Source organism: Leptidea sinapis, chromosome 32, assembly GCF_905404315.1.
Source record: "Leptidea sinapis chromosome 32, ilLepSina1.1, whole genome shotgun sequence".
NCBI classification, from domain to species: domain Eukaryota; kingdom Metazoa; phylum Arthropoda; class Insecta; order Lepidoptera; family Pieridae; genus Leptidea; species Leptidea sinapis.
The window spans coordinates 1,910,813-1,938,484 of NC_066296.1; the positions used below are offsets into that span (position 1 = coordinate 1,910,813).

Genomic DNA, 27,672 nt, shown 5'->3' on the forward strand with positions numbered 1-27,672 from the left:
CGCTTGACACATTGTAAATGTTTGTCAGATACGTGGACGATGTATGCGTTATGTATGGGTTCGGTCATAATAAAAGAAAACTAAGTATAAATAAATTTTTGAATTATAGGCACATATTAGCTAGATTAGTGTATACATTGGGTATCATCAAAAAAGCGCGTACACTTTTCTGAAAGGCCGGCAACGCTTCTGTGATTCCTCTGTTACTACAGAAGAATGTGAGCGGCGATGGTCACTTTACATCAGGTCAACAGGTACGCTTGTTTGTCCTTCTCTTACATAAAAAATACTTAAATCATTTTATAAAACATTTGCTTAAAAGTGTAAGAACCATTTTTTTCACACAAGCCTTTACTTAATGCACGTGTTGACAAAAATTTACGAAAAACTATAATACAATTTTTTATACAGACTCAGTCATTGAATCTCTTTCACTTGTCTTGAGTTATTTTGTATAACGATGTTTATTATATTGTGTATAGAGAAAGCTCATTTCGGTATTTTTAAATCGCAAAGGAAAGGCAGACGAACGAAAACATAAAAATAAAGAATTTTGATTATTAGTTAAGATAAATTAATGTAATATTTTATTATTTTTAAATGATAAATGAGTTGTCACCCGAATATTTATCATAAAATCATACACACAAAACTTAAAAACAAAATTGATATGGTCAAATATAAGAAATGTAGAAATAGTTATTTATGCAACTGTTGTGTAATAAGGGGTATTAAAACACGAATGTGGGTTTGATTGTTGTGATATGTTGGTTGATAATAGTATCACATGAGTGTTTTAATACCTAATTATCAACAGTTGCATACAAGACTTTATCTACACCCAGAATATGAATCCTCTTAAAGATTCTGAAACAGCTTACTGCTAACATTAAAACAGCCAGTCCTAGTAGTAACTAACCTAATATCATCCATTACTGATTACGGACAGCCTGGGGCTAGATTGTGTTTATTTTATAGCAATAGAAATGACTGTACAATATTGGATATTTTTATTAAAAAGAGCGCAAAAAAGAATGCTGGGAGAGTTTCTTGCGCCGCTTCTTCTCTCTCAGAGCGCCATTTGTTTCCGAAGCGGTAGTACTATAAGAAATGACATCAAAAAGAATTCTAAAGGAATTTTGAGAAAATAAATGCCTTTTATGCCTTTTATAGTAGTGGATATCTTAATAGCAACATTCACGACCCCTTTTCCAATTCTTCAATCACACCTATCTTTTCAATGCCCTCAAAACTTTCTTTCAGTTTCTCTACATAATCGTATTTCTATTCTTTTTCTTGTAGATTTTCCACTTTTACTCTCTCAAACTCGTAGGCTCGGCCCCTCGGTGTCGCCACCGTTTAAACGCTACGCATTCAGGCTATGACCAGGAAGTGGTCTGTGTCGAGACATACACTGCGGTATGCCCGAGTGTCTAGCACTTTCTTCCTCGAGTCTTTCATTCACAATTACTAAATCAATCATACTTACTCTCTTACTCATTCATACAGACTCATCAGAATCAATCATACAGACTCACCATCATCTCTTGTATACAAATGAATCTTTTTGTGATCAAACATTGTGGCTTCTCTCATTGTCATTCACTCTCTCGTCCCCAAACGTACCCAGAACTCCTTCATACCCATCACGCTTTACTCCAACCCATCCATTAAAGTTCCATAACATCACGATCCGTTTATTTTCTCTGCATTTATTCAAGACCTCTCTCATGCTATCCCAAAATTTCTCGGTCTTGTTGGGCTTTTAATGACCCACCTCCGCGCAAATCCGTCGGCGCATAGACCGCAAGGATAAACAAGCGACTGAGTCCGACTTTTAATATAATCCAGAGGAGTCTTGGGCTAAAAATTTACACCCCATCACACATTCAACTATTCGAGTGGAAAGAATCACACCAACTCCCTGACAGCCTCAGCTGGTTTGGGGGAATCTCGACCAGTAGCCGTGTAGGGACCATGAATCGTGGTGTCACATCTTTCCTCTCGGTTTCTTTCACGCACAGCATATCTATGTATAGTTCATCCATCATCTGACATACTTCATTGCATGCTCTGTAATGCCAGCCACCTACGATCAAGTACACCGTCAAGTTTGCAGCGGACTTGATGCGGCGTCCGGTTTGCAGTTCAAAGCTACACAGTCAAGAAAACAGAAAGAAAAGATCGATCAGTGTGGTGCAAAAACTGGTGCCAACTAACGACACGCATACTTGAATGCTCACACACATCTTCGACGCTGCTAACTTGATGAAGTGTGCAGAACCAAATTCTATTTTCGCTTCAAGTACACTTATCATGCACACCCATAGCCATACACCGTCAAGTTTACTGGACGCCGCATCAAGTCCGCTCCAAACTTGATCGTGGGTGGCTGGCATTAAAAGGCTGGTAACCATTGGCTTCACTTATCAACACATAAGCGGCTTTCACGTTTGCTTCCCAATCTTACCCCTTATGATATGAATAATGCGATGAGTTTTTGTTAATTTCCATCACTATACAGACTTATAAACGGTTATGAAGAGATGCGCATTTTAAAGACAATAAGATCAGAAGTTGCCCGCTAGATGTCGCCATACTAGTGTACAGACAATTTGCGTGTTTCGGTTTGGTGAAGGGCGCCGTAGTATAACTTAATATCTCATGTCTCAAAGTGCCGCTCAGAACTGTGGTTTTTGTAATGGGCAGGATATTAACTTACAATCTGATGAACGCCTCGTCACTTCCTGTTTATAAAAAAATGAATTTGAAAGTGGTACCTGATAGAATTGTTGATAATAGGATAAGATATAGATGTTACCTATTATCTTGTGATGTAATTAGTTATTATTAGCATTAATTGAATCGTACGTGGATTTCTAAATGCTAAGTAACCTTATTATTCGTACTTAAATTGTGACATGATGAATAAATTAAAAAAAAATAATTCCCCAAATTAGTACGCAGAAGAATTAGTATAATAACGGTAACATCCAAATCCAAAGAAAAACGCAACAGCGTGACCCGACGTTGTATTGAATAAACAAAAAATATTGTAATATTAAAATTATGCTATTCAAATGTCAGGATAAAAAAAAACCATGAGCACCGTATCATATTCCTTTATATAGAACATACATTATCAATAACAAGAATCACAAACATAGTATATGTAAATACCCTTCATTATCCAATATATTACATTTAACAAAACTAGGTAAGTACTTTTTATGACGTAACTATCAAAATCATTACAACAGATTCTCCAGAATTCTACCATTTTAAAATTCTTTACGGACAATTTCTACACCATTCTCCATACACTATTATATTATTATGTCCGTGCCTTAGCAACATCCTCAGCGTTAGTTAAAAAGCGTGGCGTTAAAAATCCAAATCACAAAATGCCACAAGGCACACAACGAACGCTGTTTTAACAAAGAACAATGGCGAAATTTTACCTGACTATAGGAATAACCGTCTAAGGTTAGGATAGTTACAAAAAAAAACTTCGTAGATAAAATTGTATTGCAAAAGGAACCGGGGTAATAAATAAAATATTTATTTCATTTTCACACAGTATATGCTGTCACGACTATGAAATCACATCCATTTTAGGTTAGATCAAGGAAAGCTATCTGTCAATATGACTGACAGCGATGAGCGAGTGATCAATGAGTTTCTAATTTCTATACCTGTCACCTATGATCTACCTAATGCTAATAATACCTATCAATTATATGTAGTTACCGCTGTTGTGTTGTTTTGTGCTTTCTTTATTTTAATAAGTAGTTTCTGTTTTACATGGCTTGGTTTTGGACTTGAATAATATCTTTCTCTCGTTTTAAACTCTGAACCTCATTTCCTCCACCACCATTACCGGACTATGATATGCCCCACGATTTGGTCTAACGTACGCTGTTTATATAACAATAAACAAAATAAAATATTTTGCTTGTTTAATTTACTGCTACCTACTTCTACAAAATAAGATCTTGGATTGAGAAAAAGACATTAAAAATCTAGGTAGGTACTTATTTTACCAGTTTTTTAAGATTATAAAAATGGAAGTACTTAGTTTAAAAGTCGACCCGAGCCTTAAATTCGGGCGTAGGTTAGGCACACTTTAGAAGTAGCTACGACTATGGATTGCGCATTTGACTTCCCTCTTATAAAATTACTTATAAAGCTATGGACAACCAACTCTGGTTTGTTGCAAATAAAATGTTATTACCATGGCATCAAGTAACAAGTTTCCATTTTATCATAATATAATACTCAGAGTTGTTGACCGTAGACAGTAGTATCTACCGTAGACGTTAGTAATTAGGTAGGTATTTATTAACTATTTGCCTATGGTTACTAGTTCCTATCCTTAAAGATTTTTGGAATTGGTGTTATTCAGTGTTATTGTTGTTGGAACATGTTAGTTGGAATATAATAGATAAGTATAATATATAGTTAGAACGGTAAAGTAATAAAAATAAAAACCTAACCTAAAAACTCAAAAAAAATAATCATTTATTTCTCCATTATCCCGGTTCCAAATTAAAAATGAATAATGTCAGTAGATGCAGAAAATTATAGAGAATTAATTAGAACACGTCAGTTCTTGAGACGCTTCCATTCAATTTCAAATATTTTGTAGTATGAAACTTCGCCATTGTTCGTTGACGAAACTTTCGTGTGAAAAACGCTTTTTGACTAACGATCGGAAAAAAACATAACAATTTAGTTGATTGGTAATTATTTGGTTGCTTTACAAGTTGCAGTAAGTATATCATCCGATATGGTGGTAACGAGGATAAGAAGTTGGGGCAGCTTTTTTAAAATACTTATTCGATAAATAAAAGTTTATAATATTTAGAAATTATTATGTTCATGAATATCATTTGAACGCAATTCATTTTGACCATTACGTCATCAATTTCCTTACAATTTTTGAACATAAATTGGTATTTTCTTAAAAACTTCTATATAAATTCTATTCACCGTCAAATTATCATTAAAATCTCTTAGGGTTGGGCGCCATTTTCATGATGAACATGCAATAAGAACATAACGATAACATATACAGTATACACATAACATATAAGAGATAAAATATAAAACCAAATTCCCCCCCAACCAACTATACAATAACACTTTTATTCAGACTGGGTAAAAATATTCGAACTGGTAACACTGATGTATCAAGCAGCCGAGCCGCCATCTTGGTGCAGTTGTCATTTTAATAGATTGTAGTTTTATTAAAACATTTCTTTTTTCAAAGAATTTACATGGTCAGCAGGGGCGTGCATTCCATATATGCCAATAGGCATAGCTTACCTACCATATTTAGAGTCTAAATAATATACCTACACTAGATTCCAAGATAATTCAGATAAATTTAGTTCTTATATTCTATAATCGAACTTCTATTGAACACCCAACCAGTAAGTTTTTTGTTACGCGATGTACTAAATATCTAAAGTAGGCAATTCCGATAATGTTTACTGAAGGCTAGTAGAATACGTTCAATTTCTATAACAAAATTTATTTGTCAAGGTAATACGACCTGGGCAAAAAATATACAATTACTATGAATATCGTTCTTAAATATGGCCATCGTAATTTGACATCTTTAACACATCCGGGGTAGGCAAGCTAATTAATTAAGCTAATAACATTAGTTATTTGTTTTGTGTTGATTTGTGTATTGTTAATTATATTTAGTGTTTATATTGGAAAAAAAAAAGAAGTTGCTGTGTGTTTTGTGTTTAAAATAGGTAACTAGTAAGGAATTAAAATATAATGGAGGAATTCCAGTGTCGGGAAAATACGATTTGTTTACATAAATTAGGTATACAGTATCCTTTTGCACAATTTTCGTTCCTAAATAAAATAAAAATTGTTTCTCTTTGTAGACCAATTCTAAAATTGATAAGTGAACTTATATTTATCCTTATAACAGAAAGTTGTTGGACTTCGAGTACCTACCGCGCTGGGAAACCAATGCACGCCCCTGATGGTCAGTATCTACCTTTAACATTTCAGATGTAGGTTACTTACTCAGGTTATTTATCATTAGTAATAGTTTCTTGTACTTTTAACCCAACCTTTACAGAAATCAGTAACGCAATGCATAGGCACTAAGGTCAATGTACGAAATTGTACGTGATCCGCGACCAGAGTTCAGTAACCAACAATAAAATTATACATTATTTTGTATGTTATATCGCTTGTTCTCACAATACATTGGAATGTCGATTAGAACTACACATTCAATATAATAAACATTTACAATATCAACTTAAATATTCACAAAAAAATAAGATTCAATCTTATTCTAAAGGGCACAAAGAGATTATATATCACTTATACGTACACACTCTTATTATTTAAGAATATAACAACAGAGTGGACCTGGTTTTATTAGTTCGTAAACGACCACGTCAGCAAGTTATTTTGTCAAAAAAGGGCGATATTTAATTAGAAAACCCAGTCATTATTTTGGGTTCTTTGATAAAAGTGACCACGAAGCACTCATTCTCCAACTTTTAAATACAGGGATGAGATCTATCAATGCAACTAACTAACTAACTAAAATTCCGAAAGGTAACTAATTATTAACAGTAAGACATACACATGAGATGATGTATGTTACCAAATTTTTTTTTAAGTTATACTTCTTTAGGCGGGTTATGAAAAAATGATGAGAGTGAAATTTTAAGATGCGCGCGCATCGCTGTAACAAAAGTAACAGGGTGAAGTTGGTTCCTAAAATTTTCTGACATTTGCGAAATCTTTTTCTTATTAGGATAGGCAAAGGGTTCAAGCCCGTAAAGCCGTATTCGTTATACAAGGTTTGATCGGTACTGCGGCACATTCGGGTCTAGTGTATCGAGTGTCTACCGAACTAAAAAAATATGTATATAGGTGCGTTCCGGCCGTTTGTATGAAGATACAATACTGTAAGGTAACATCACCATGGTATAAAGGTCGATATTCCTGAGATATTATTTTTATAACTTGTGACGCAGTCGTAGAGAATCTTAAACAGTACAGTCCACCATGATGTATTATTAACATACCAATCTGACAAAATATTTTTATAAAACACTTAATTCTACATTTTCACACAAAAGAAAAGAATTAAAACATTTAGTGTTTTGTTTTCGAGTTGTCATGTTTAATTCTTTCATTTACGCCCGAAATTTATTTTTTTATTTGTTTTTTATACTCACGTGTAAAGCTTATGATATAGCCAATAGATATGTTTGTTTACAATCTGTTACTTTAATTATCTACAATAATAACAAGAATCTCTAAATTAATTTAAAATGTAACGGAAACGCAAAACGGAAGTAGCTTCTCAATGGCCAGCGAGACGAGGTAAAGAATGTAAATAAACGGACCGTTACTGAGTTACATTACGATAGCGAGCGACTATTATCTCTGTCTCCATCCCTCGTACGCAGTAATCATCTGTTATTATCGGTCGACGATAGCTTTCGTGTTACAGGAAAGCAGTCTGTATCGATTACATATAGAGAGAGATACCGATACAGTACCAATTGTCAACATTTGGTCCGCCATTTTGTGAACATCCATTCCTGTTTGGATTGCGTTCGAAGTGATTTGTAATTAGATCATTTATACGTCTATAGACTATGACAGCTGTGAAAACGTCGAAAAAAATTAAGTTTAGAATTAAGTGAGCTCCTGTGATTCCTCTGGTGTTGCAAGAGATTGTGGGCGGCGGTGATCACTTAACAACAGGTGACCCGTACGCTCGTTTGTCCTCCTATTCCATAAAAAAAAAGTTCTATTTTGAGCAATTCACGTACTCTTAAGTAAACTAATATTTCTGGTCTGTTTTTATCTAACCAATCTGTTAAAAGAGCAAAAAACTCTATCTAGACGTCTAAATTATCTAATGATACGTAATTTTTAGTTTCCGTATTTATTTAGTTTTTTTTTTTAAGTTTTTGCTGTTGTGGATTGTAACTATGGAATCACAGCCTGGCAGCACTAGACAACCTTTGAAATATATCAATTATTTTTAATATTCAAAGGTATCGATGAAACTTTGGTTACATTCTTTATCTCACCTTGCTGGCCTTACCATATGACTAAGTAAATTATAAACGGCCACTTTCTACATTCATCCGCAATCATATTTCAAACCTGCATTAAGCATTTCAGTAAAAGATCATTGGATCGTTGGGTTGACATGTTTTTAAATACTATATACATACTATCTATGGGAGGACGAATTGGTTTTTAATTTTTTTTTATAAGAATATGACAGGTAAACGTTTTGATTAATATCAACTTGTTGAAATGCTTGGTGGAAAATAAATGGGAGGCTTAAAATCTGGATTCAATAGAACTAATTGTAAATGATCGAATTAACGTGTATATATTAATGTAATTATCATAGCCCACGAGAAAATAAATATTTCGTGGTCACGCCTCATCTGCCCCAGCCATGGCACCTATAGCGCATTCATCGGCATATTTCAACGCGCTCTTGGACAAGAATGCTAAATGGGACCCATATTGTTTGAGTATTATATGGGAACGGTGGACTTCCCTAGTTTCTGAAGAAGAGTATTGAAATTGTATAATTAAATCAATTATTCCTTTTTTGTTTGTAATTTTTTTCTTTATTGCGTTTCGTCTAATTAGTGTAATTTGCACTGCTGTGCTAATTGGACAATAAATAAATAACTTTAATAGTATTTAGTATGGATATCTATCAGTTGTTAAACTAATTACACGCACACGCAAGTTCTAACCAAACCAATGTGCAGCTTACACATATTTTCAAACAAAACGTGTAAACAATATTAAACAAATGTTTAATTTACTCTCAACTACAAACAAATCATCGCTCTATTTGTTCGTAGATTCGCTAACGTCACATCTAACGACACACGTAAACTTTTGTGACTTTTTGAATACCTTTTTATTAAACAGACACTAATATATTAAATTTTAACAGTAACATATAGATACATACACTACAGAAAATTTACATATTAATTAGACATTCAAGAGAAAAAAAAAATCTATATAGATAGACAAATAAAATTTGAAAAACAAAATTTTATGAACGATGCGGGATTCGAACCCACGACCTGCGGCGTTCCGTGCCGGTGCTCTAACCAACTGAGCTAACCGTTTGAGTACCGCCTCGTTATAAAATTCTGTTTGCTTTGTTCAACTCTCAGGTTGTGACTATATAGACAGCTTAGGCGTTAAGCAGTTGGAATATGTTAGTTGAAACTAAACTGAAGTTCACAAAATAGAACAACTACACTATGATCTTGTTACAATTATTGTTATTTTAGGAGTGAGAGTCAGTCAAGGTAGATTAGTAACTACATAGTTATCGATGAGATGTGCTTGTCTCGCACGCGCGACGTGGCGAGGCAGGAGGGGAGATCGGGGCCGCGGCGGCGGGAGAACACCGATTCCAAAAAAAAAACAATAATTGTAACAACATTATATTGTCGTAATAATTTGATTGACTCTTAGGTAGTCTAATATATTTCATTTTACTTAGGAGAAATCTAAAAATAAGTTTTTTATTTAAGAAAATAAGGGACGAGACGAGCAGGACGTTCAGTGGTAATTGATACGCCGCTCAGGATTCTTCAAAAACCTCGTTAAAAAACAAATGCGCTCATCACCTTGAGACAAGATGTTAATTCTTATTTACCCAATAATTTCACTAGCTACGGCGCCCTTCAGAGCGAAACACAGTAATGCTTACATATTACTGCTTCACGGCAGAAATAGACGCCGTTGTGGTACCATTAATCTAGTCGGCATCCTGTACAAAGGAGTCTCCCACTGGTAACTTAAGCGTAAGCAAATTATAGAGCTTTTAAAAGAAGCACGCAAGTATAAATAATATTTTAGAATTAACAACTTTTTGTCTAAATAACAAATACATGATTTTTAATAGAATTTTGTACATATTAGATAGTCACTGTCCTAAATATTATTACGAATATGAATAATATTCTGAGAGTAATCTCACCATTTTACTCATTAACATTTCTTCTTCACAATATTTCTAACAAACCCTCAAGCCACGTGTCAACAGACTGACAGCTGTCAGTGCCAACGTCAATTAATACATTTGACAAAATCCCATATGATATGATAATGACTCTTTCAAATTATTTAAAAAAATATAGTTAAAATATCTATTATATTAAATTGTTTGCTTGAAACGGCATAATGTCAAAAATTCTAAAAAAGACTCAGTGATCGTAACATGATGTCACTGCGAGTAAAATACAAAATGGCGGATACTAACACAAACGCGTAAGGCATACCTTGCAAGTTGTGCCGGCTGTAGTGACAGGGACATGATAACTATTACTTCAGCCTCTTTTTGCAACTGTATTAACCGTTACAATATAATTAATGGCGACTTATAATATTTCCAAACAAACACTATTGGTGGCGCTTTGTAATTATGATACAGGAAGTGTATTTATAAAAGCTGTAGACAAAATGTATGTTAATTTCCTTTCAAATTGTATGTGAAATGCTAATAAAAACACTTTGGAAAGAAAATTAAATAGTTGTGTTCTGTTTACAACAATCTTTACACTTACGATATATGAATTACTACATATTACGTACAGATATGAAAGATGTAGTTTTAAAGGTAAATTTAAAATTTTAAGACTCAAGACACAGATGGCAGCACATTTTCTCTGAACATATCGTACATTACTTGTATATAGATATATATCAATAACATTGTTAATTTTATGTCACTTTAGCTAAATGCCAACACGCAAATAGGACTTTAATGGGGTAAAATCATTTTTTTTACAATTTTGTTCATATAATAACAATTTTATGTACATTTTGAATACAACATTCATACATAAAATAGGTTCTAAAAGTAATAATTTTCAATTTTAATGTCTAATAATCATTAATTTAATAAAAGAAAACATTTTTTTTTAAACAAACAAGTTTTAATAATTACATACATATATTATGTTGTTTGTGTTACAGTAAAACCCGTGAATATATCGAAGTACAATTTATAATAGTTAAAAGCTAAAATCAAAGAAATACATTGGAAGTAAAATATATTTTTTAAACTTTTATCATCGCGGAACTTTCGCATTGTAAATATTATGACGAGTACTCAAGATATATACAGGCGTCGACGGTAGTGAGTGCCGTGAATTAAGGGATCAAAGAATATACTATCTACAGATAGAGATAAATTATTACCTTCTAATGTCAGTAATTAGCTGTCAATAATCTGAAGCTGCCCCAATATACCCGATAAGTCATTCTTATCGCCTTATATTGGGATGCGTGAATTGAAATTTCCATACAAACTATATATCGCTGGTAAGCTATACGTCGTCCCATTGACAGACAGCGTGCACGGATAAGGTGAGTTACCGTCGAAAAGTGTATTGGGACAGAAAAGTCAACGATAGTTACGATTTTTATCTTAAGTAAGAGATAGACTGAATATTGGGAACGGCCGTTAGTCGCCAAGTGGACAGATTGATGTACTATTAGTGTCAAGTGTCAAGAGTTTGTCGCCGTCACCGCAGTTCCGCCGCGACCACGAATCATGCAATTGGACCAAAATATCGGCACCAAATTAATAAAATATATATCGTAAGTACCCGTCATAATAATAATTATTACAATAAGTAAAATAAACCTAATTAACATAATTTTAGGGTACAAATTTAATCAATTTTTTTATATTTAATAAATATTGTGTACACTATGTTATAGTGTATAAAATATTATGTCTTCTAAACATAATATAGTTATTCCAACCTTTTTTTGATCACTGTCTGGCCATATTAAAATATTGATTATGGTAAAATATAGATATTTTATTAATCCCGTGTATTCACTTATTTTATCGTCCTTTAAGATACGTGTTGATCACACCGTCTAACAATAATTGTTATTATTCAAATACATCCTACCTGCTATAGTATAACATAGCTACAATAGCCGGTATGATATTACCAAGCCAATATAGGCCTAATATCCACCAAAGGGGAAGAGGAGAGTAGACGAGAGGAGGTAAGCCGCGAATCTGTCACGTTATTTCCACCTAAGAGAGGAGATGTGAGCTGTGAGAGCTCGAAATCAGTCAAGCGATGTCTACGAAAGCCCCGCCTACATGCTTGATCGCGCGACACGGCACGAACCTCCTCGCTTGATCCATTTCTACCGAAGATGTGGAATTAACGAAATCTGATTGGTTATCAAAATATATACATCTCCTCTGCGTTTTGGTGGATACCGGGCCTGAGTCGGTTAGGTAATACCTTAGTCTATCTACTATAGTGGGGTATAACCTAGCAGCTCTAGTCGCCAGGGTAATGCCTACCTGCTATGACCGGTCAGGTACAACCTAGTTAGACGGCAAGCACAATCTCAGCGGCCACCCCCCGCCCCTCGTTCCGTCTCGTGCTCCCCGTGCAGGCGAACTATCTCACTCACTATTGGCGCTTCAATATCCATACCTGTGTCAGACATACAATACAGAATTATTATACAGTGAAAATATACCATAAACGTGTCTTCTACCGCATTTATCACGGGGAGTGTTCTGAAGAGCTGCTTAACCTGATTCCTGCCGCCGAATTCCACCTTCGCACGACACGCCACAAGTTAGGATATCATCCTCACCATCTGGATGTGTGGCGGTCCTCCACAGTGCGGTTTTCAAGGAGCTTTCTTCCACGTACTACAAAACTGTGGAATGAGCTTCCTTGTGCGGTGTTTCCGGGACGATACGACATGGGTACCTTCAATAAAAGCGCGTACACCTTCCTTACAGGCCGGCTCCTGTGATTCCTCTGGTGTTGCAAGAGATTGTAGGCGGCGGTGATCACTTAACAACAGGTGAGCCGTACGCTCGTTTGTCCTCCTATTCCATAAAAAAAAACGAAGTGTGAATATGGCTACATGTCAGAAGTGAAAACTTTATTTATGTATGGCTAGATATTAAATTCAAATATTTTTATTTATAATAGGATATGATATCATATTAGGAAGAAGAACGGTCCGAGGATATACCCTTGTGGCACCCCCATACTGAGAGAAGTCCCAGGAGATCTATCAAGTTAGTTTTCCATAATAAGAATCAACTCAGATTTTATATAGGTTAAGCTGCAGACTAAATAGGAATAAGTACTGAAGTATCACTAAGTTACACTTTTTAAAGAAGTAGTAGCTACTTAAGATGTCCGCTAATAAGATTAATTTTGAATTGTACTTAGTTTGTAGCTGTATTCGAGTCATAACATATTGATAAATCACTTAAGTCACACCACAATCTGATCGTATTTACTCCTTGAGCATCTTATCACGGCTGAGATTTAGTTAGTACTTGTGTATAAGGTTAAAGACCAATCCTTGCAAGCACAAATTAGCTTACAACTCGCATGATGGCAGAAGAAAGAATTAACTATTGATTGGTATAATTTAATTCGAATGGTATGAGGTTTTAGTTGCCTGCATATTACCAGTTACCTTTAGTCAAGTTTGTCTAAGTACAAATTTTTACAATTTTTTCTCCTCATAAATTAAGTAAATAAATAAATTTTTATGTTTATCTATCTATTCTCTATAATTTTCTATTTATTTTTTATTTTAGGTGTATATAGTCCGACAACTGCGTGCACGACCGGGGTCTCACCCAGTAGAACCCCCGATGTCAGCGGGTAGCGGATGGTGTTCCGGAGAAGGGCATTTATTTCATCTTTAAATTTTATTATTTGGGTTATACGTTAATATTTATAAAGATTATTTACCTGCATGGACCTCTTCCCTGGTGAGAACTATCTCTTGGTTTAACTCCCGAGTGACCACGACTACACGCTGCGTTCTGGTCTGCAGCATGTTTGCTACTACCACCTGGCAAATGAAATATAGCAAACTAAAAAATCAAAGTTAAATACGATTGATTCAATTAGACATAAAATGAGTGCTTTTGAATCGTGATGACATCGGCACTACACGCCTAGACGAAGCTATCCCGGTCAAAGTCACGCGTGGCGAGTGTAGGTACCTGCATTTGGCTTGGCACCGACTTCAAACCTATCAATAGGTAGCACATACAAATAATAGTATTTTATTAATATAAAAGGTATCATATATGCATAAGAGGTGTATCAAATTAAATCTCTATTAAGTAATTTTATACTTTCGAGTTTTTGACGTCGGTTTTTTAAACGTAGTATTATTTTTATTTTTACTTTTTAGTGTCATTAATCAGCTAAAATATAAGAATTCGTTGCTTTTATTGTCATATATTAAATAGTTTTTTAAGTAGCCATGGGTACGAAAGGTTCCACGTGCTTTAAACAATATATTTCACGTTCTTGTGAGACACTGAAATATCGTAAAGAACGTTTGTTAGCTATGAGTGACGGGAAGCCTTTTCAGCAAACGGGTTAATAATAATAAAATATAATTAAACTTAATGGAAATTCCTAAAGAACCGTACACAAAATATAATAACATCATCCACGTACACAAAAATATTCATAAAATATACTGGGCCAAACTATGTCAATGGTTATATGTTTTATGGGACCAAATGGCAAACATTCCGCATCAAACTAAAGAAGAATCACGGAAATCGGATCATAAATCTCAACGTAATCGGTGTACATACATAAACAAAAATTCAAATCGAATTGAGAACCTCCTCCTTTTCGAAGTCGGTTAAAAATAGGTCTACGATCGTATTTATATTATACCAGTTATATAATATTACCTTATGTTTGTATTTTTCGAGCGCTGCCTTCGCCTTACTGATCAGTATGCTCTCATCTGTCTCCAGTTTGAAGGACACGACGAACGCGTTGGGCACCCAGAGGCTCACGAGTGGCGCTAACAACTTGGGAACCAGTTGTAACTGGATCACGGGTGCACCACTTTCTGTCTGTATTTTGTGGGTAGGCTGAAAAAAAGTATATTGAATCGACCGATGAGAGACTCTCTTTTAACAGATCTGTTTATTCTACATAAGTCAATTAAAAATAAAATTTATTAGTCGATCTGCCAGGGATTATTCATTACAATATTTATCTACATTACAATAACCTTTTAAATTTATTTATTACTAGCTGACCCGGCAAACGTTGTTTTGCCATATAAAGTATAATTCACGCGATAAATTTATAAGTAATAAAATATTGCCTATATTATAACCTGTACATCATTTTGTTCTATTGTCAATAGTTTTTGCAGCGCACGCAAAAATAGGTTTTCGATTTTACACCTTGTGTTACAAAATAGCAATTTTATTACGGATCCCTAATTTTGAAAAGAAAAAAACATAGCCTATAGCCTTCCTCGATAAATGGTATACCCAACACTGAAAGACTCATTCAAATCGGACCAGTAGTACCAGCGATTAGCGTGTTCAAACAAACAAACAAACAAACACTGTAGCTTTATATATTAGTATAGATAAGGAACATAAAGAATAATACAATAAAATAGCACCCATAAACCACTTGGGTTTGTGTGGAGTGCCGTACCTGATACATCGCGATTAACAATAAAATAATTAGTGACAATAGAAAAAAAAAACTATTTATTTAGTAACTGGCTTAAACCATTTTCTGGTAATTTTCTTTTTACTATAGTTCAGCTCAACAGTGTGGTTGTCAAAGAACTTTATTCCACGTGCAATTGAACTAAAGAATATAAGTTATGGAATGGTATCCTTAGTGCGATGTTTCCACGAAGATACGAAATGGCTAAGTTTAAATAAAGACACTCGTACACCTGCCTAAAAGGTCGCCAAATGTGCTGTGATTTTTCTGGTGCTGCACGACAGTATGGTGATCACTCTCATAAATAAATAATATTTAAAAAAAGCTAAAAAGCACGCTTTATATAAAATTCAACTAAAAAATTGAAAATAAATTTAAATTGAAAATAGTGTAAAAAAAATATATTTTATTATAAAAAAAGCGTGGGGTGTAGAAGAATTATTATCTTAATAATATCTTAAAAAGCACCCCACGCTTTTTTTACAATAAAATATATTTTTTTACACTATTTTCAATTTAAATTTATTTTCTATTTTTTAGTTGAATTTTATATAAAGCGTGCTTTTTAGTTTTTTTTAACTATTATAATTACTTTTCATTTTTTAGTCAAATTAGTGTAATGTCATCGGTCCTCGATAAATCTACAAAGTTTGAACGAAATCTAGCCGTTTAAACTGGGTCAAAATCGCGCCCAAAGAAGGCGGTTACAAACATACAAAGAAACATACAGGTGAAGCTAATATAAAGCGTATAACAAAAACGAGTCAAATCATTTTACTAAAATGAATGATATATAATTTTTGGATCATCCCCACCATCTGGATGTGTGGCGGTTCTCCACATACTACAAAGCTGTGGAGCTTCTTTATACGACATACGACGATACGACAAAAAAGCGCGTACACCTTCATTAAAGGCCAGCTACGCTTCTGTAATTCCTCTGGTGTTGTTAGAGAATATGGGCGACGGTGATCACTTAACATCAGGTGACCCGTACGGTCATTTGTCCTCCTTTTCGATTGAAAAAAAAAGTTATACATCTTTGGCCTAACAAAGCAAAAATCATTAAAATGATTTATTCCTCGTGCTATTCTACGTTTTTAGAAAGAATAATTTTGTAAAAATCTTGCAAAGATGGCTTGATGATTAGATAATGAATACGGCTGTATGGGCTTGAACCCTTTGCCTATCCTAATAATGGACGAAGAAACCAAAAATAATAACGAATGACGCAAACGTTAGAAAATTTAAGGAACCAACTTCACCCTGTTACTTTTTTAAAATTTCACTCTTATCATTGTTTCATAATGCGCCTAAAGAAGTATAACTTAAAAAAAAAAGAAGTACTTACAACTCTATCCTTAGGTACATAGAAGTCGGAAACGGCCGCAGCTAGATACAGAACTGCCCTGGGTCCAAACTTGGCCAATACTTCGCACGCCGCACGCAGCAACCAGAAATAATCGGACACCGTGGTGAAGGCCAGATGCAAAATGGCGCCCGCGGCTAGGGCGGCCTGGTACCGAGCTAGCACTGGCGCCAACACGAACACACTATCCTGTTTCACTGGAAAATAAAATATATAAGTTTTTTATGATAGGAAGGGACGAGACGAGCAGGACGTTCAGCTGATGGTAATTAAAACATCCTGCCCATTACAATGCAGTGCCGCTCAGGATTCTTCAAAAACCTCGTTAAAAAACAAATGCGCTCATCACCTTGAGACAAGATGTTAATTCTCATTTACCCAATAATTTCACTAGCTACGGCGCCCTTGAGAGCGAAACACAGTAATGCTTACATATTACTGCTTCACGGCAGAAATAAGCGCCTTTATGGTACCCATAATCTAGCCGGCATCCCGTGCAAAGGAGCCTCCCATTCAAAATGCAAAATACTTTTAAGGTCTCTAAAATTTAAAAAAATTTGGTAATTGTAGAGACTGCTGATAGAGGCGAAAACATAGATCTTTTAGTATTTGAAATTAAATTACGTTTAAATACAAATTACTTACTAATTTCAATTTATTTTTGAAGCCAATTTTAAATAAATTATAGTAATAAATATTACAATAAAATTCAACAATGCTGAACTTGAGAACTTTTCATTAAATCCATTTAATTTCATTTATAGCATACACAGCACTAATGTTGGACAATACGTCAGCTGTATAGCTACAGATATACTGCTGTAAGCATTTCGGTGACGCGAACCCATAAGATTTTCCCCTACCAAAAAGTGCCCAACGCGGCTAAGGAAGTTTTCACTCCAAAAGAACATGTTTATGATAGAAACCGGTCAAATTCGAGTCGTGTGCGAAGGGTTCCATACCATCGTACAATATGTGACAATTTTTTAAATACTTTAGTAAAATACTGATTTTTTAAATTTGCATGTCGGCCATTTTGGAATTCGTCACATTGATCGACCCGAGTGTACTTGGTAGTGAAAATCTCGCTTTATGGGAAAAACAATGTTAAATGAGGTTTTTCAATTCTCGAAAAAAAGGGAGTAACTTCAAATGTTAGTGGTTATCAATAATAATTAAGTGGTAGAAAATGGAAGCTCTTGCAGCGTTCTTCATAGGATACATAAGGTATGTATTTTAATTTCTTTTAAGTCCAGGTCTGTGAAAGTCGAATGAAAAATCGAGTCAAATCGAGCGAAAGAAAATCATTACTACTCCACCTTTTGCAAGATAGAACTCCCATTTGACTAATTTAATATATTTTTTTTTACTCGTGTTATATCTATACCTATAGGTAGTTCATATACTTAATATAAAATACCTGTAATAGTGGTATTATTCCCATGTTCGTGCATCTCAAGCATGTCCAATAGTTTGGGTCCGCTGAAATGCCTGGCGAAGGGCTCGAGTGATTTCTGTCGGTGCATGAATATGACCGCGTAGCCATGCTCCAGGAAGTACTCAGTGGAGGCGGCGCCTCGTCTGCCCGCGCTGAAGTTATCCACGAACCTCACCGTATTGTGCTCCAGGGGCACCGTCGTTCCTCCAGACTGGAACAAGTTTATCATGGCAATAACGTACTCTACGTACCATAACACTTGGAGGACGAATAAATAAGAAATGAATTTAATAGTTTATTGAGCGAAGCGAAGCTGAACGGAGCTCCCAACGGGTTCCCAATTGATTTCTGTGTTAAATTGTTTATCGGCCATTTCTGGACCGATTTTAAAAATTTTGAATTTCGACTTGATTTATTATGATTTACTAATTATTCTAAATTAGCACGCCCTATTTATATTTATTTAAAAATTAAGCCGATTGATCAAATCACAATAAGATGTATTGTAACACTGCTATCAATCCAGAGTGATTCGACTGCCCGGTTCTAAGTTGTTAAATTTGCAAGTCAGCACAAGTTTCTCATGTGACCAAATAAGGCGCTTATTCCTCATGTTTAAATATGGTGCCAAATTCCAAAATATTTTATTATTGTTTTTGTTTGGATTAATTTTGTTTTGTTTTTGTGCAAAGACTTAGTTTACTTCGCTTCGCTCAAATATACGCCCCAGCGAAGCGGTACGACGAGCGATTGCGGCATTTATGTCTGGTCCTGGTGCTAACATTATGATAACCATAATTTTCTAACAAATTCCCTTATGTGCGCCCTATATAATGAGAAGCAACAGTCAAGATGTTAAAATGGACACTAAATAAGGCCGACAGAAATCGGATTCATGTATTTGAGATGTGGTGCTGGATTAAGATGCTTCAAATCCCTTGGACAGCTTTCCGCACCAACCAATCCATCCTTCACACTCTAGGTGTAAAAACCAGACTCACATTCATCTGCCTTCGTAGAATCTTAGAGTTCTTTGGACATATCGCCAGAAAAGATGGCCATAGCCTCGAGGTCGCAGCCCTATAAGATGGTCTGACCAAATCCACACATCCGTGGATGCCAGACTTCATGACGCACTGCACGTAGCCAAAGACAGACACAGATGGCGAACTATTGTCAAAAAGTTGAATCTTCAGAGAAATCACGACCCACAGCAATGAGGAATACAACGCGAAGAGGAGGAGGAAACCTTAAAAGCACGTGAGGATTGAACTATTGTGTTCGCCACTCATATTTATAGCTCGTCGTCAAGTCCTGCCGCCTTTACGAACCTATATCTTCTTAACGCGAGTATTACAAACAGCAACTGGGAACACGTATATGCATACGTTTAATAGTTGGTGAACATCCTTGACTGTTGCTTCTCAATATATTCTTGATAATGTAATGTATGTACATAGGCACATAAGTGAATTTGCTAGAAACTGTCATAACCATAATGTTAACAACAGGAACAGACATAAACTTATAATGCCTATTACTCGGCTAAGTCGAGTTAATAAGTCTTTTGTGGGGCGATGTATAAAATGTTTAAAACAAAATATTACGTTATTCAAAATATTTGTTAAAAAACGTTTGTGTGGTAAAGGTTAGTATAACATAAATGACTTTCTTAATGATACCACAGATTGGGAATGGAGCGACCGCCCTCAGGCTATTAAATAATAAGTTTTAATTATGCAATATTACTTTGTAAACATAGTTTTTTGAGACCCGCTAAGTTTGTTGCGGCCATTCTTCTCAGGTCTGAGGCATTCGTTTTGGAATGTTTGGTAGTTTTTGACTTTCAATAAGTGATGTCACATCCTATTTTGAATAAAAATATTTGAATTTCAATTTGATGCAGCTGAGATCGGGTTTCCTTACAGTACGAGATAAATTCACAATTGTTTAAAGGAATAAAAGAAGAATATTGGGAGAGTTTCTAGCGCTTTTCTTCTCTCAGAATCCAGTTTGTTAGCGAAGCGAAGGTAGTGTACTTATTGACTTTAAATAATAAATGCCAAACAACAAAAAGAAAATAGTTATGTAAGAATAGCGACATTTTTATCAAACACAAACAAACAAATTTTTTTGTTTCCATTTTTATACCTTTTCTTTTTTATTATTTTTATGTCATCCTTAATACCACCAGGTATACCTTAGTATCACCAGGAGGATGGTGGATGGGCAGGCAGAGGGTATAACACTATCGCTTGGCGACCATTGTAGACAATTTGTTATGTGTTTTAAAGTGATAACCTTCACTTCTGAGATTAATTACACAAATAAAAATTGAAAACAATATTTAATGATAGATGCGGGACTCAAACCTGCGACCTTTCGCGTTCCGTGTGAGCGCTCTTCCAACTGAGCCAACCGTTCAAGAGACGTATCGTTGATAAAAAAAATTGTTTTCAAATTTTATTTGTGTAACCATTGCAGATGTAGCGCAACTCATGTTGATAATTCTTTTGCAATTGTCCGAATGACAAGTGAAAGCGGTACAGGTCGATTTCTGTGTGTTTTATGACATCCATAACAATGCGTAGGTAACTATCAACAATTGCCGCGGAATCGATTTACCAAGAGAGGTGCTTCTTTGATTTATCATGTGGATAACCAATGCGTTAAGGTTGAAATGTTACTTCGGATGATTTAACAAATAGACAAGATAGAGTTCTACTCACAGTGACGAGTACAATCTTGTGACCCTGCTGGTGGTGTCTGTCGCAGAACTCCTTGAGGAGAGAGCGATTGTCTTCGAAGTCTGTCGGCGGCAGGTGAGTGGCGAAGAACTCTTCCCACGACCCACTCATTGTTATCTACCTACTTGTACCACTGAAATTAAGAAGTTTATAATCAAAATCATTCCGGACATAGTCCTTGGGCAGTTTACAATTTACGAATACTATTGCACAGTCAAGAGTCGTCTTCTAGATCCTGGAAATATTATTGTAATAGCTGAGCCAACAGACGCTGTTCTGTTAAAAAAAATGCGGTTGGAATTTCGTAAAATACGTTCTTAGCCGACCTCTACTCGGCGAAAGGAATATTCCTGCCAAATTTCAACTCTATACGCCTTATGGTTCCAGAGATATCGTGACGAGTCAACAGATAGGATAAGTATAGTATACAGTTGTGGGGTTCTGCTAGCACCTAAAATGTTATGGTTGTACAAAATACCATGATGTCCATGAATATCAAAATATGGTCATCGCAACAAAAAACTAGCTATCCATGAAGCAAACTGTGAACGGACCTTAATCAGGATAGTAAGATATGAGTAATAATAAACAAAATAGGATTGGCTTAACTGTAAGCAGCGCCGTTTAAACTACGAAGACTGATCTCATGTTTAAAATTACAAAAGACGTAAGTAGTGTCTGGGGATGGATTTATGTCATTTACCCACCAATTGCTTAGCAGATTTGCCGCTGTGTTTCAGCCTGTGGGCTATCCAGAAACAGATTTAAGCACCCTATAAAGATGGACAACTCTACGATGGTATGTCTGTCCGCACAGACTGATCGGATCCTTGAGCAGATCCAGCCTGCCATTCTATTACTGTCATTTGGCTTTCTGGCCTACGACGCAAAAGAGACTAATGGGCTCTCTTTTGCGTCCAACTCCACTCTGGATGAAACGTCAACATGGTAAACGACGACACGTTTTCCTCACACAGTCACATTATAAAATAATCTGCTAACTGCTGTATTTTGAATGGATACAAACTAAATGCCGGCAACGCACCGTGGTTTTTATTGAAGTTATACTTCTTTAGGCGCATTGTGAATGCAATTTTACGGTGCGCGCGTTTCTTCGTCCATTGTTAGGACAGGCAAAGGAATCAAGCCCATACAGCCGTATTCATTATTTAATAATTAATTGTCAAAGCCATCTTTGCACGAATTTTACAAAATTGTTCTTTTTAAAAAAGTAGAATAGCACGAGGAATAAATCATTTTAATGATTTTAGCTCCGTTAGGCCAAAGAAGTATAACTTCTTGCGTGCATACATAAGTACACACTTTTTTATCATCAAGGTGGGCCACAACCCTCTGATATAATAAAAAAATGATAATTCTGAAAATATTACTTTTTCACTACGATTACAAGTCCGACTGTTGGTTCAAATTCAATCACACATTCACCTTGCACGAGCCTTTGATCTTACTAAGCCCAAAGTAGGTATCTAATGGGGAATTTACAGCTTAGCAAATATTTGGTTAATGTGATTAAGGTGCTATTCCGTAACTTAATACCTGTTTCGTATAGAGCCTTCACGGCCACGCTTAAGTTAATTAGAAATCCATTAGTTTAAACACAAAACTGGTCAAGCGTGAGTCTCAATTTTGTTCATATCAACATTTTTTTAATTTAAACAAAATATTTAAAATAGATAAGGCTCGGGCCAGATTTTGGCGAGACAACACGCCCTGAGGATGCCTCGTGTAGAGGCGAAACACGTTTCGAATTGTTTTTAAAAACAAATATTGGCGGAATTAACACTAAAGAAAACTTAAATCATTTGTATAAAAAGATAAGTATAAAGAGGATTTAATTACTACCGACTACGTAATAAGATGCCTGCAGAGGACTGCATAAGAAAAAATTGAAACTTAGTTTAGTATGAAACGTGCAGTCATTTGACGTAAGTTTGAATTAAGAGTATGGCGATTGGCGATGAAGTATAATCCGGCTAAGTTTGATAGCGAACAGTTACGTTAAAACGTAATGGATCTCCTTTTTTATAAGATCGTCTGTTAATCTGTCAATGACTGCACGTTTCATACAATCAAGTGAATCGCTTTTTTACTAGTTTTTTTTTTTTCGCTTTTTATGCTTCATGCTTTCAGCCACTGATTCAGGATGTGTGAGTCTGTTAAATATTTTTCCTCAAAATTTTATCAATTCTTTTAGACACAGATTTATTGTCTAGCATCTTTAATGAAATTACTGGGAAAATGAGACTTTACATCTATGTGTCAAGGTGACAAGCGCAATTGTAGTGGCACTCAGAATTTTTGGGTTTTTCAAGAATCCTGAGTGGCACTGCATTGTAATGGGCAGGCCGTATCAATTACCATTAGCTGAACGACCTGCTCGTCTAAACTCTTATTGTCCTCTGATAATATTCATTTTTATTTTTGACCAAGCACATTCATACCATGTCAACATCACTGACATCATTCGAGCTGTTAAAAACCTACACAGATGAAGATATCGTGAGACAGAACCTAATGGGCGAGATACCCAGTATTGGCAAATGTAACAATTAATTTAAACATCAAAATATATAAATACAATGCTTGACTTCATTATTTGAAGAGGGAGATTAAATCTAATACGGCAGATTGGACTTCAGACTTCTGGTGTCACTCTTAGAAGACCTAATTTTCTGCATGACCCTAACGTAAAATGCGCTACAGAAATAATACTTTTATGTTACGAACATCCAGATGATATAATAAACTATCTAACGAAATAGATGTCGACTTTTCTAATACGCCAGTATATCGACTTGCGAAAGTCTTAAATGACACATTTTTAAACGTGCGTGAACAACCAAGCTTATAACCAATACCTTTTTTTCATTGTATAAATTATTTAATTTCACACGTGTGATAAAATGACTATTATAATATGTAATCAACTAATTTATTTTAAGTGTTACTTACCTGGTGACTTTAAATTATTTCTTTTGTTTTAATTTTATAATCTTATTAGTATAACCAATGAGGTTCTTATGTATTGGAACATCATTGAGTATAACGATTAGTGGAAATTTGTAATCAGTACTTAATTATATACCCATTTGTAAATAACCTAACTGTAAGTTTTCCGTAAAGAATAAAAATAAAATACACGGCCCTACAATAGTTTATTAGGTACACATTACTCCAGATACTTTTGTCACCAATTTTCTCCACTCATATGGGGTGACAGAATGGTACTTCAGAGATGGTTAAAAAAGAACTAGAGGCCACCAGAAGCACAAACAAGGGTGGGTCAAGACGAGGTCAAGCTCACAATTGGTTGAATTGGAGACAAATTGCCATAGACAGGGTTCAATGGAGACTGTTAGGCGATCTATAAAGCATACTTAGTCTTTGCTCAGACTTTACTTACATATAACTCGGCCGAGTGGTGATACAACACGTAATTAACTTTTGCTTAGGACTATCTTAGCTTAAGATCAGTGGCGTACCATGCCTTGGCGAGGCCTCATATTCAATTTGTTTGGGGGGTAAAAAACCTTTACCCTTAAAAAAATCTCAGAAGAAACAAAATGTTTGCATAAAATTAAGAAAAATATTAATTCATCTGCCACTTTTTCCAAAATTTATAGAAGAAATTCAAATTAAATTACACTCTCCTTGCCTTTTTTTCAGCAAAATTTATTAAATCATATATGGCTAAAAACAATTAAGGAAATAGGTAAGATTTTGATCTTTTCTATTGTGTAAGCTACAATTAGCATTAAAATATTACATTTTTATTTTTTATTCACTACTGGTTTAATAATCGTTTAAAAAAACTCATTTTGCATTTATTTTAAACTAGCTGACCCGACAGACATTGTTCTGTGTATAAATAAAAATTATATATATAAAAATGAATTGCTGTTTGTTAGTCTCGCTAAAACTCGAGAACGGCTGGACCAATTTGGCAAATTTAGGTCTTGAATTATTTGTGGAAGTCCAGAGAAGGTTTAAAAGGTGAACAAATAGGAAAATGCTGCCAAATTAAATAAAAACAACAAATATATTAACCTTTTATATTTATCATTATAGTTACCTATGCAGTTCTTTATTTATGAGCCTATAATTTATTGACATTTCATTTAAGTTAATTTAATTGCAGTACCAATATAACAAAACAATCATTCATTTGTAACTTTACACAAACAAATAAATAAATTACTTCATTTACAAGTAAGAACATCAATAATAATGAATAAGTATGTTGTAATATAAATATTATGTTGCAGATTTCTTTAACTAAAATCATATCCACACATACTGCCAGAAAAAGTAAAGTTGATCTTATGATTCTATTACATGTACATTAAATACCTTAGCTGGAAAGCAGTTAATTAGACTTGCATAAATATAGGAAGTTATGGTAAACAAAATAAGTAGAAAAGCATCCTTATATAAAGTATACTTACATAATAATGCTACAGGATGGATTTATATTTTCAATAGTCTGTTAACCAAGTTTTCAAAATATAACTATGAACAACTGAAAATGTGAATTGCCGTAAAACTTAAAAGTCGATATTTCGCAAATGTCTGATACTGATTGTTTTTCACATCACCACTTTATCAGCCGGTGCTCGATAGCAGTCAACTGTCAACTGTCAAGAGTCAAGACTGTCAATGTCACCATTTTTTTATGTTTCTTCCATTTCAATGATAGGCATAAGGTTCAACCTCATACAGCCAAGCCTTTGATGTTTTCTTTTTCTTAAATAACAATACATTGTTCTTCGACTGGCTTTCATTCCATCTATTTAATATGAATGAATATGCTGCAAGAGACGTGCAACGAAAGTATTTTGTAACTTACAAGTGTTCTTATTAATAAGGCCATATTATTAAGAAACCAAGTATCATTTTCTGATTCTACGTAGTTGCAAAAAACTTTTTTGTACACGTCATGATATATTATTTCTGGGCAAATAATACTTTTACTCAAACGACCTTATCTGTTTCAATGTTTTAAATGTCATGTCGAGATTATTTTGTACTTCACAGCTTTGTTATAATGAATTACACTTTACAAGCTGAAGTAATTTAATTCATAATATATAAAGCTATCACCATACACTAAACTTAACTACTGTTGAAATTTTAACAGTGTTTCGGTTTATTACCGTTTAACGGCCATTTTGGCCAGTTTCTTCAAAGCCAATTTGGCTTTACTCTCCAGATGACCGCGGCATTGACAATCGGTCGAGATTTCAAGACCCAGTATCTCGATAATAGGCGAGGATTTAAGGTAGGTGTTGTCGAAGGACGGTGATATGACAAATGGTTTTTTAGTGGTAAACGCGCAAACTTGAGTCTTCTGGGGGTTAAATTGGACAAGGTTGAATTTACCCCATTCTGCGACCTTCTGAAGAGAGGACTCGATAGACGACAAGTTTCTCCCGGCACTGGTCGACGATTTCCTGAGAGAGACCTGCATGGCAATCTGCATAGCAACGTATGTTGGAGGTGTCCAACATATCATTGAAATGCAGAAGAAACAGCGTGGGAGATAGCACACCACCTTGGGGCATTCCAGCATTCACAGGCTTTGGGTTCAAGCAATAATCGTCGACAATAAAGTATACTGCTCTCAATGAGGAATCTGGAGGACCACTTGCATAAGCTCTCGGGTAGCCCAAATGATGGAAGTTTTGAGAGGAGCATCTTGTGCCATACACGATTAAAGGCCTTGGCTATATCCAGGCTAACTGCCAGGCCTTTCCCTTTCCTTTCCGTACTGTAATTACTACTATTTCAGACTAATTTAAAATCACTGCACGTTTCATAATAAACTAAATTTCAATTTATCCTTAGGCAGTCTCGCCTCTTATTACGTAGTATTTACTGGTATTTACATCCTCTTTGGCAATAGTTACCAAATAAATATGAAGAAAGATAGAATTGAGTTCTTCGTTAATAACTCAAAAACTAATAATTTAGAAAAAATTAAAGTTATTATAAATTACTTAAAGTGGAGGATGTATTCAATAAAAAAGTGAGAGTCCCGCGAACTCTATTTCTATTAATTATAATATTATTGCAACGTCCGTAACGACATGGGTGATGCTACACCGTGAACACAAAGACAATGTTATCTACACTGTTCCGTCCAGCAGTGTTCTGCATAAAATCGTTAATTAATTTTTAGTAACAAATATTAATTGTTAAATTTAAATAAATTATGGTATCATTCAGACACTTGAAAGAAAAAAGTTCGAGTCGGACTCGCCCATGAAGGGTTCCGTATCAGCAAGTAAGTTTTTTTGGATCGGATTGACAAGGGCTGACTTTCATGAGTTTGACTACGCCTTTTGAATAAGAGTGCCGAATAAACGCGTTAGCACCGGCGTCAACTCAGGGACACGTTCTAAGCACGATTAGAGAAATGCCATCCGACCTGCTTGACTTCCTGACGTCCAACAAAAACAGAGCTCGCCGAATAGTTTTCTATCTGAACTGTACTTACTGACTGAACTGTACATAGGCATACTT

The 27,672-nt window shown here is 34.9% G+C and overlaps 1 protein-coding gene across 1 annotated transcript; it reads right to left on the minus strand.

Annotated features, from left to right (window-relative positions):
• Positions 1-3,106: 3,106 nt before the first annotated feature.
• On the minus strand, positions 3,107-25,745 carry LOC126974563 (phosphopantothenate--cysteine ligase). Its single transcript, XM_050822099.1, has 7 exons — positions 25,596-25,745; positions 21,112-21,262; positions 18,365-18,593; positions 16,927-17,141; positions 14,789-14,974; positions 13,821-13,923; positions 3,107-12,527 (listed from the first exon to the last, which is right to left on the minus strand). Exons 2-7 carry the CDS (start codon positions 21,238-21,240, stop codon positions 12,439-12,441), a joined length of 951 nt encoding a protein of 316 aa, XP_050678056.1. The 5' UTR covers positions 21,241-21,262; positions 25,596-25,745; the 3' UTR covers positions 3,107-12,438.
• Between the last annotated feature and the right edge of the window lie 1,927 nt (positions 25,746-27,672).

Excerpts from the sequence above, each read along its gene's own strand:
- LOC126974563 (XM_050822099.1), bottom strand. The coding sequence starts at position 21,240 with ATGAGTGGGTCGTGGGAAGAGTTCTTCGCCACTCACCTGCCGCCGACA. Across the intron at positions 18,594-21,111 it reads ACAAGATTGTACTCGTCACT|TCTGGAGGAACGACGGTGCC; the intron begins GTGAGTAGAACT and ends AACTTGTTCCAG. Across the intron at positions 17,142-18,364 it reads GAATAATACCACTATTACAG|TGAAACAGGATAGTGTGTTC; the intron begins GTATTTTATATT and ends TTTATTTTCCAG.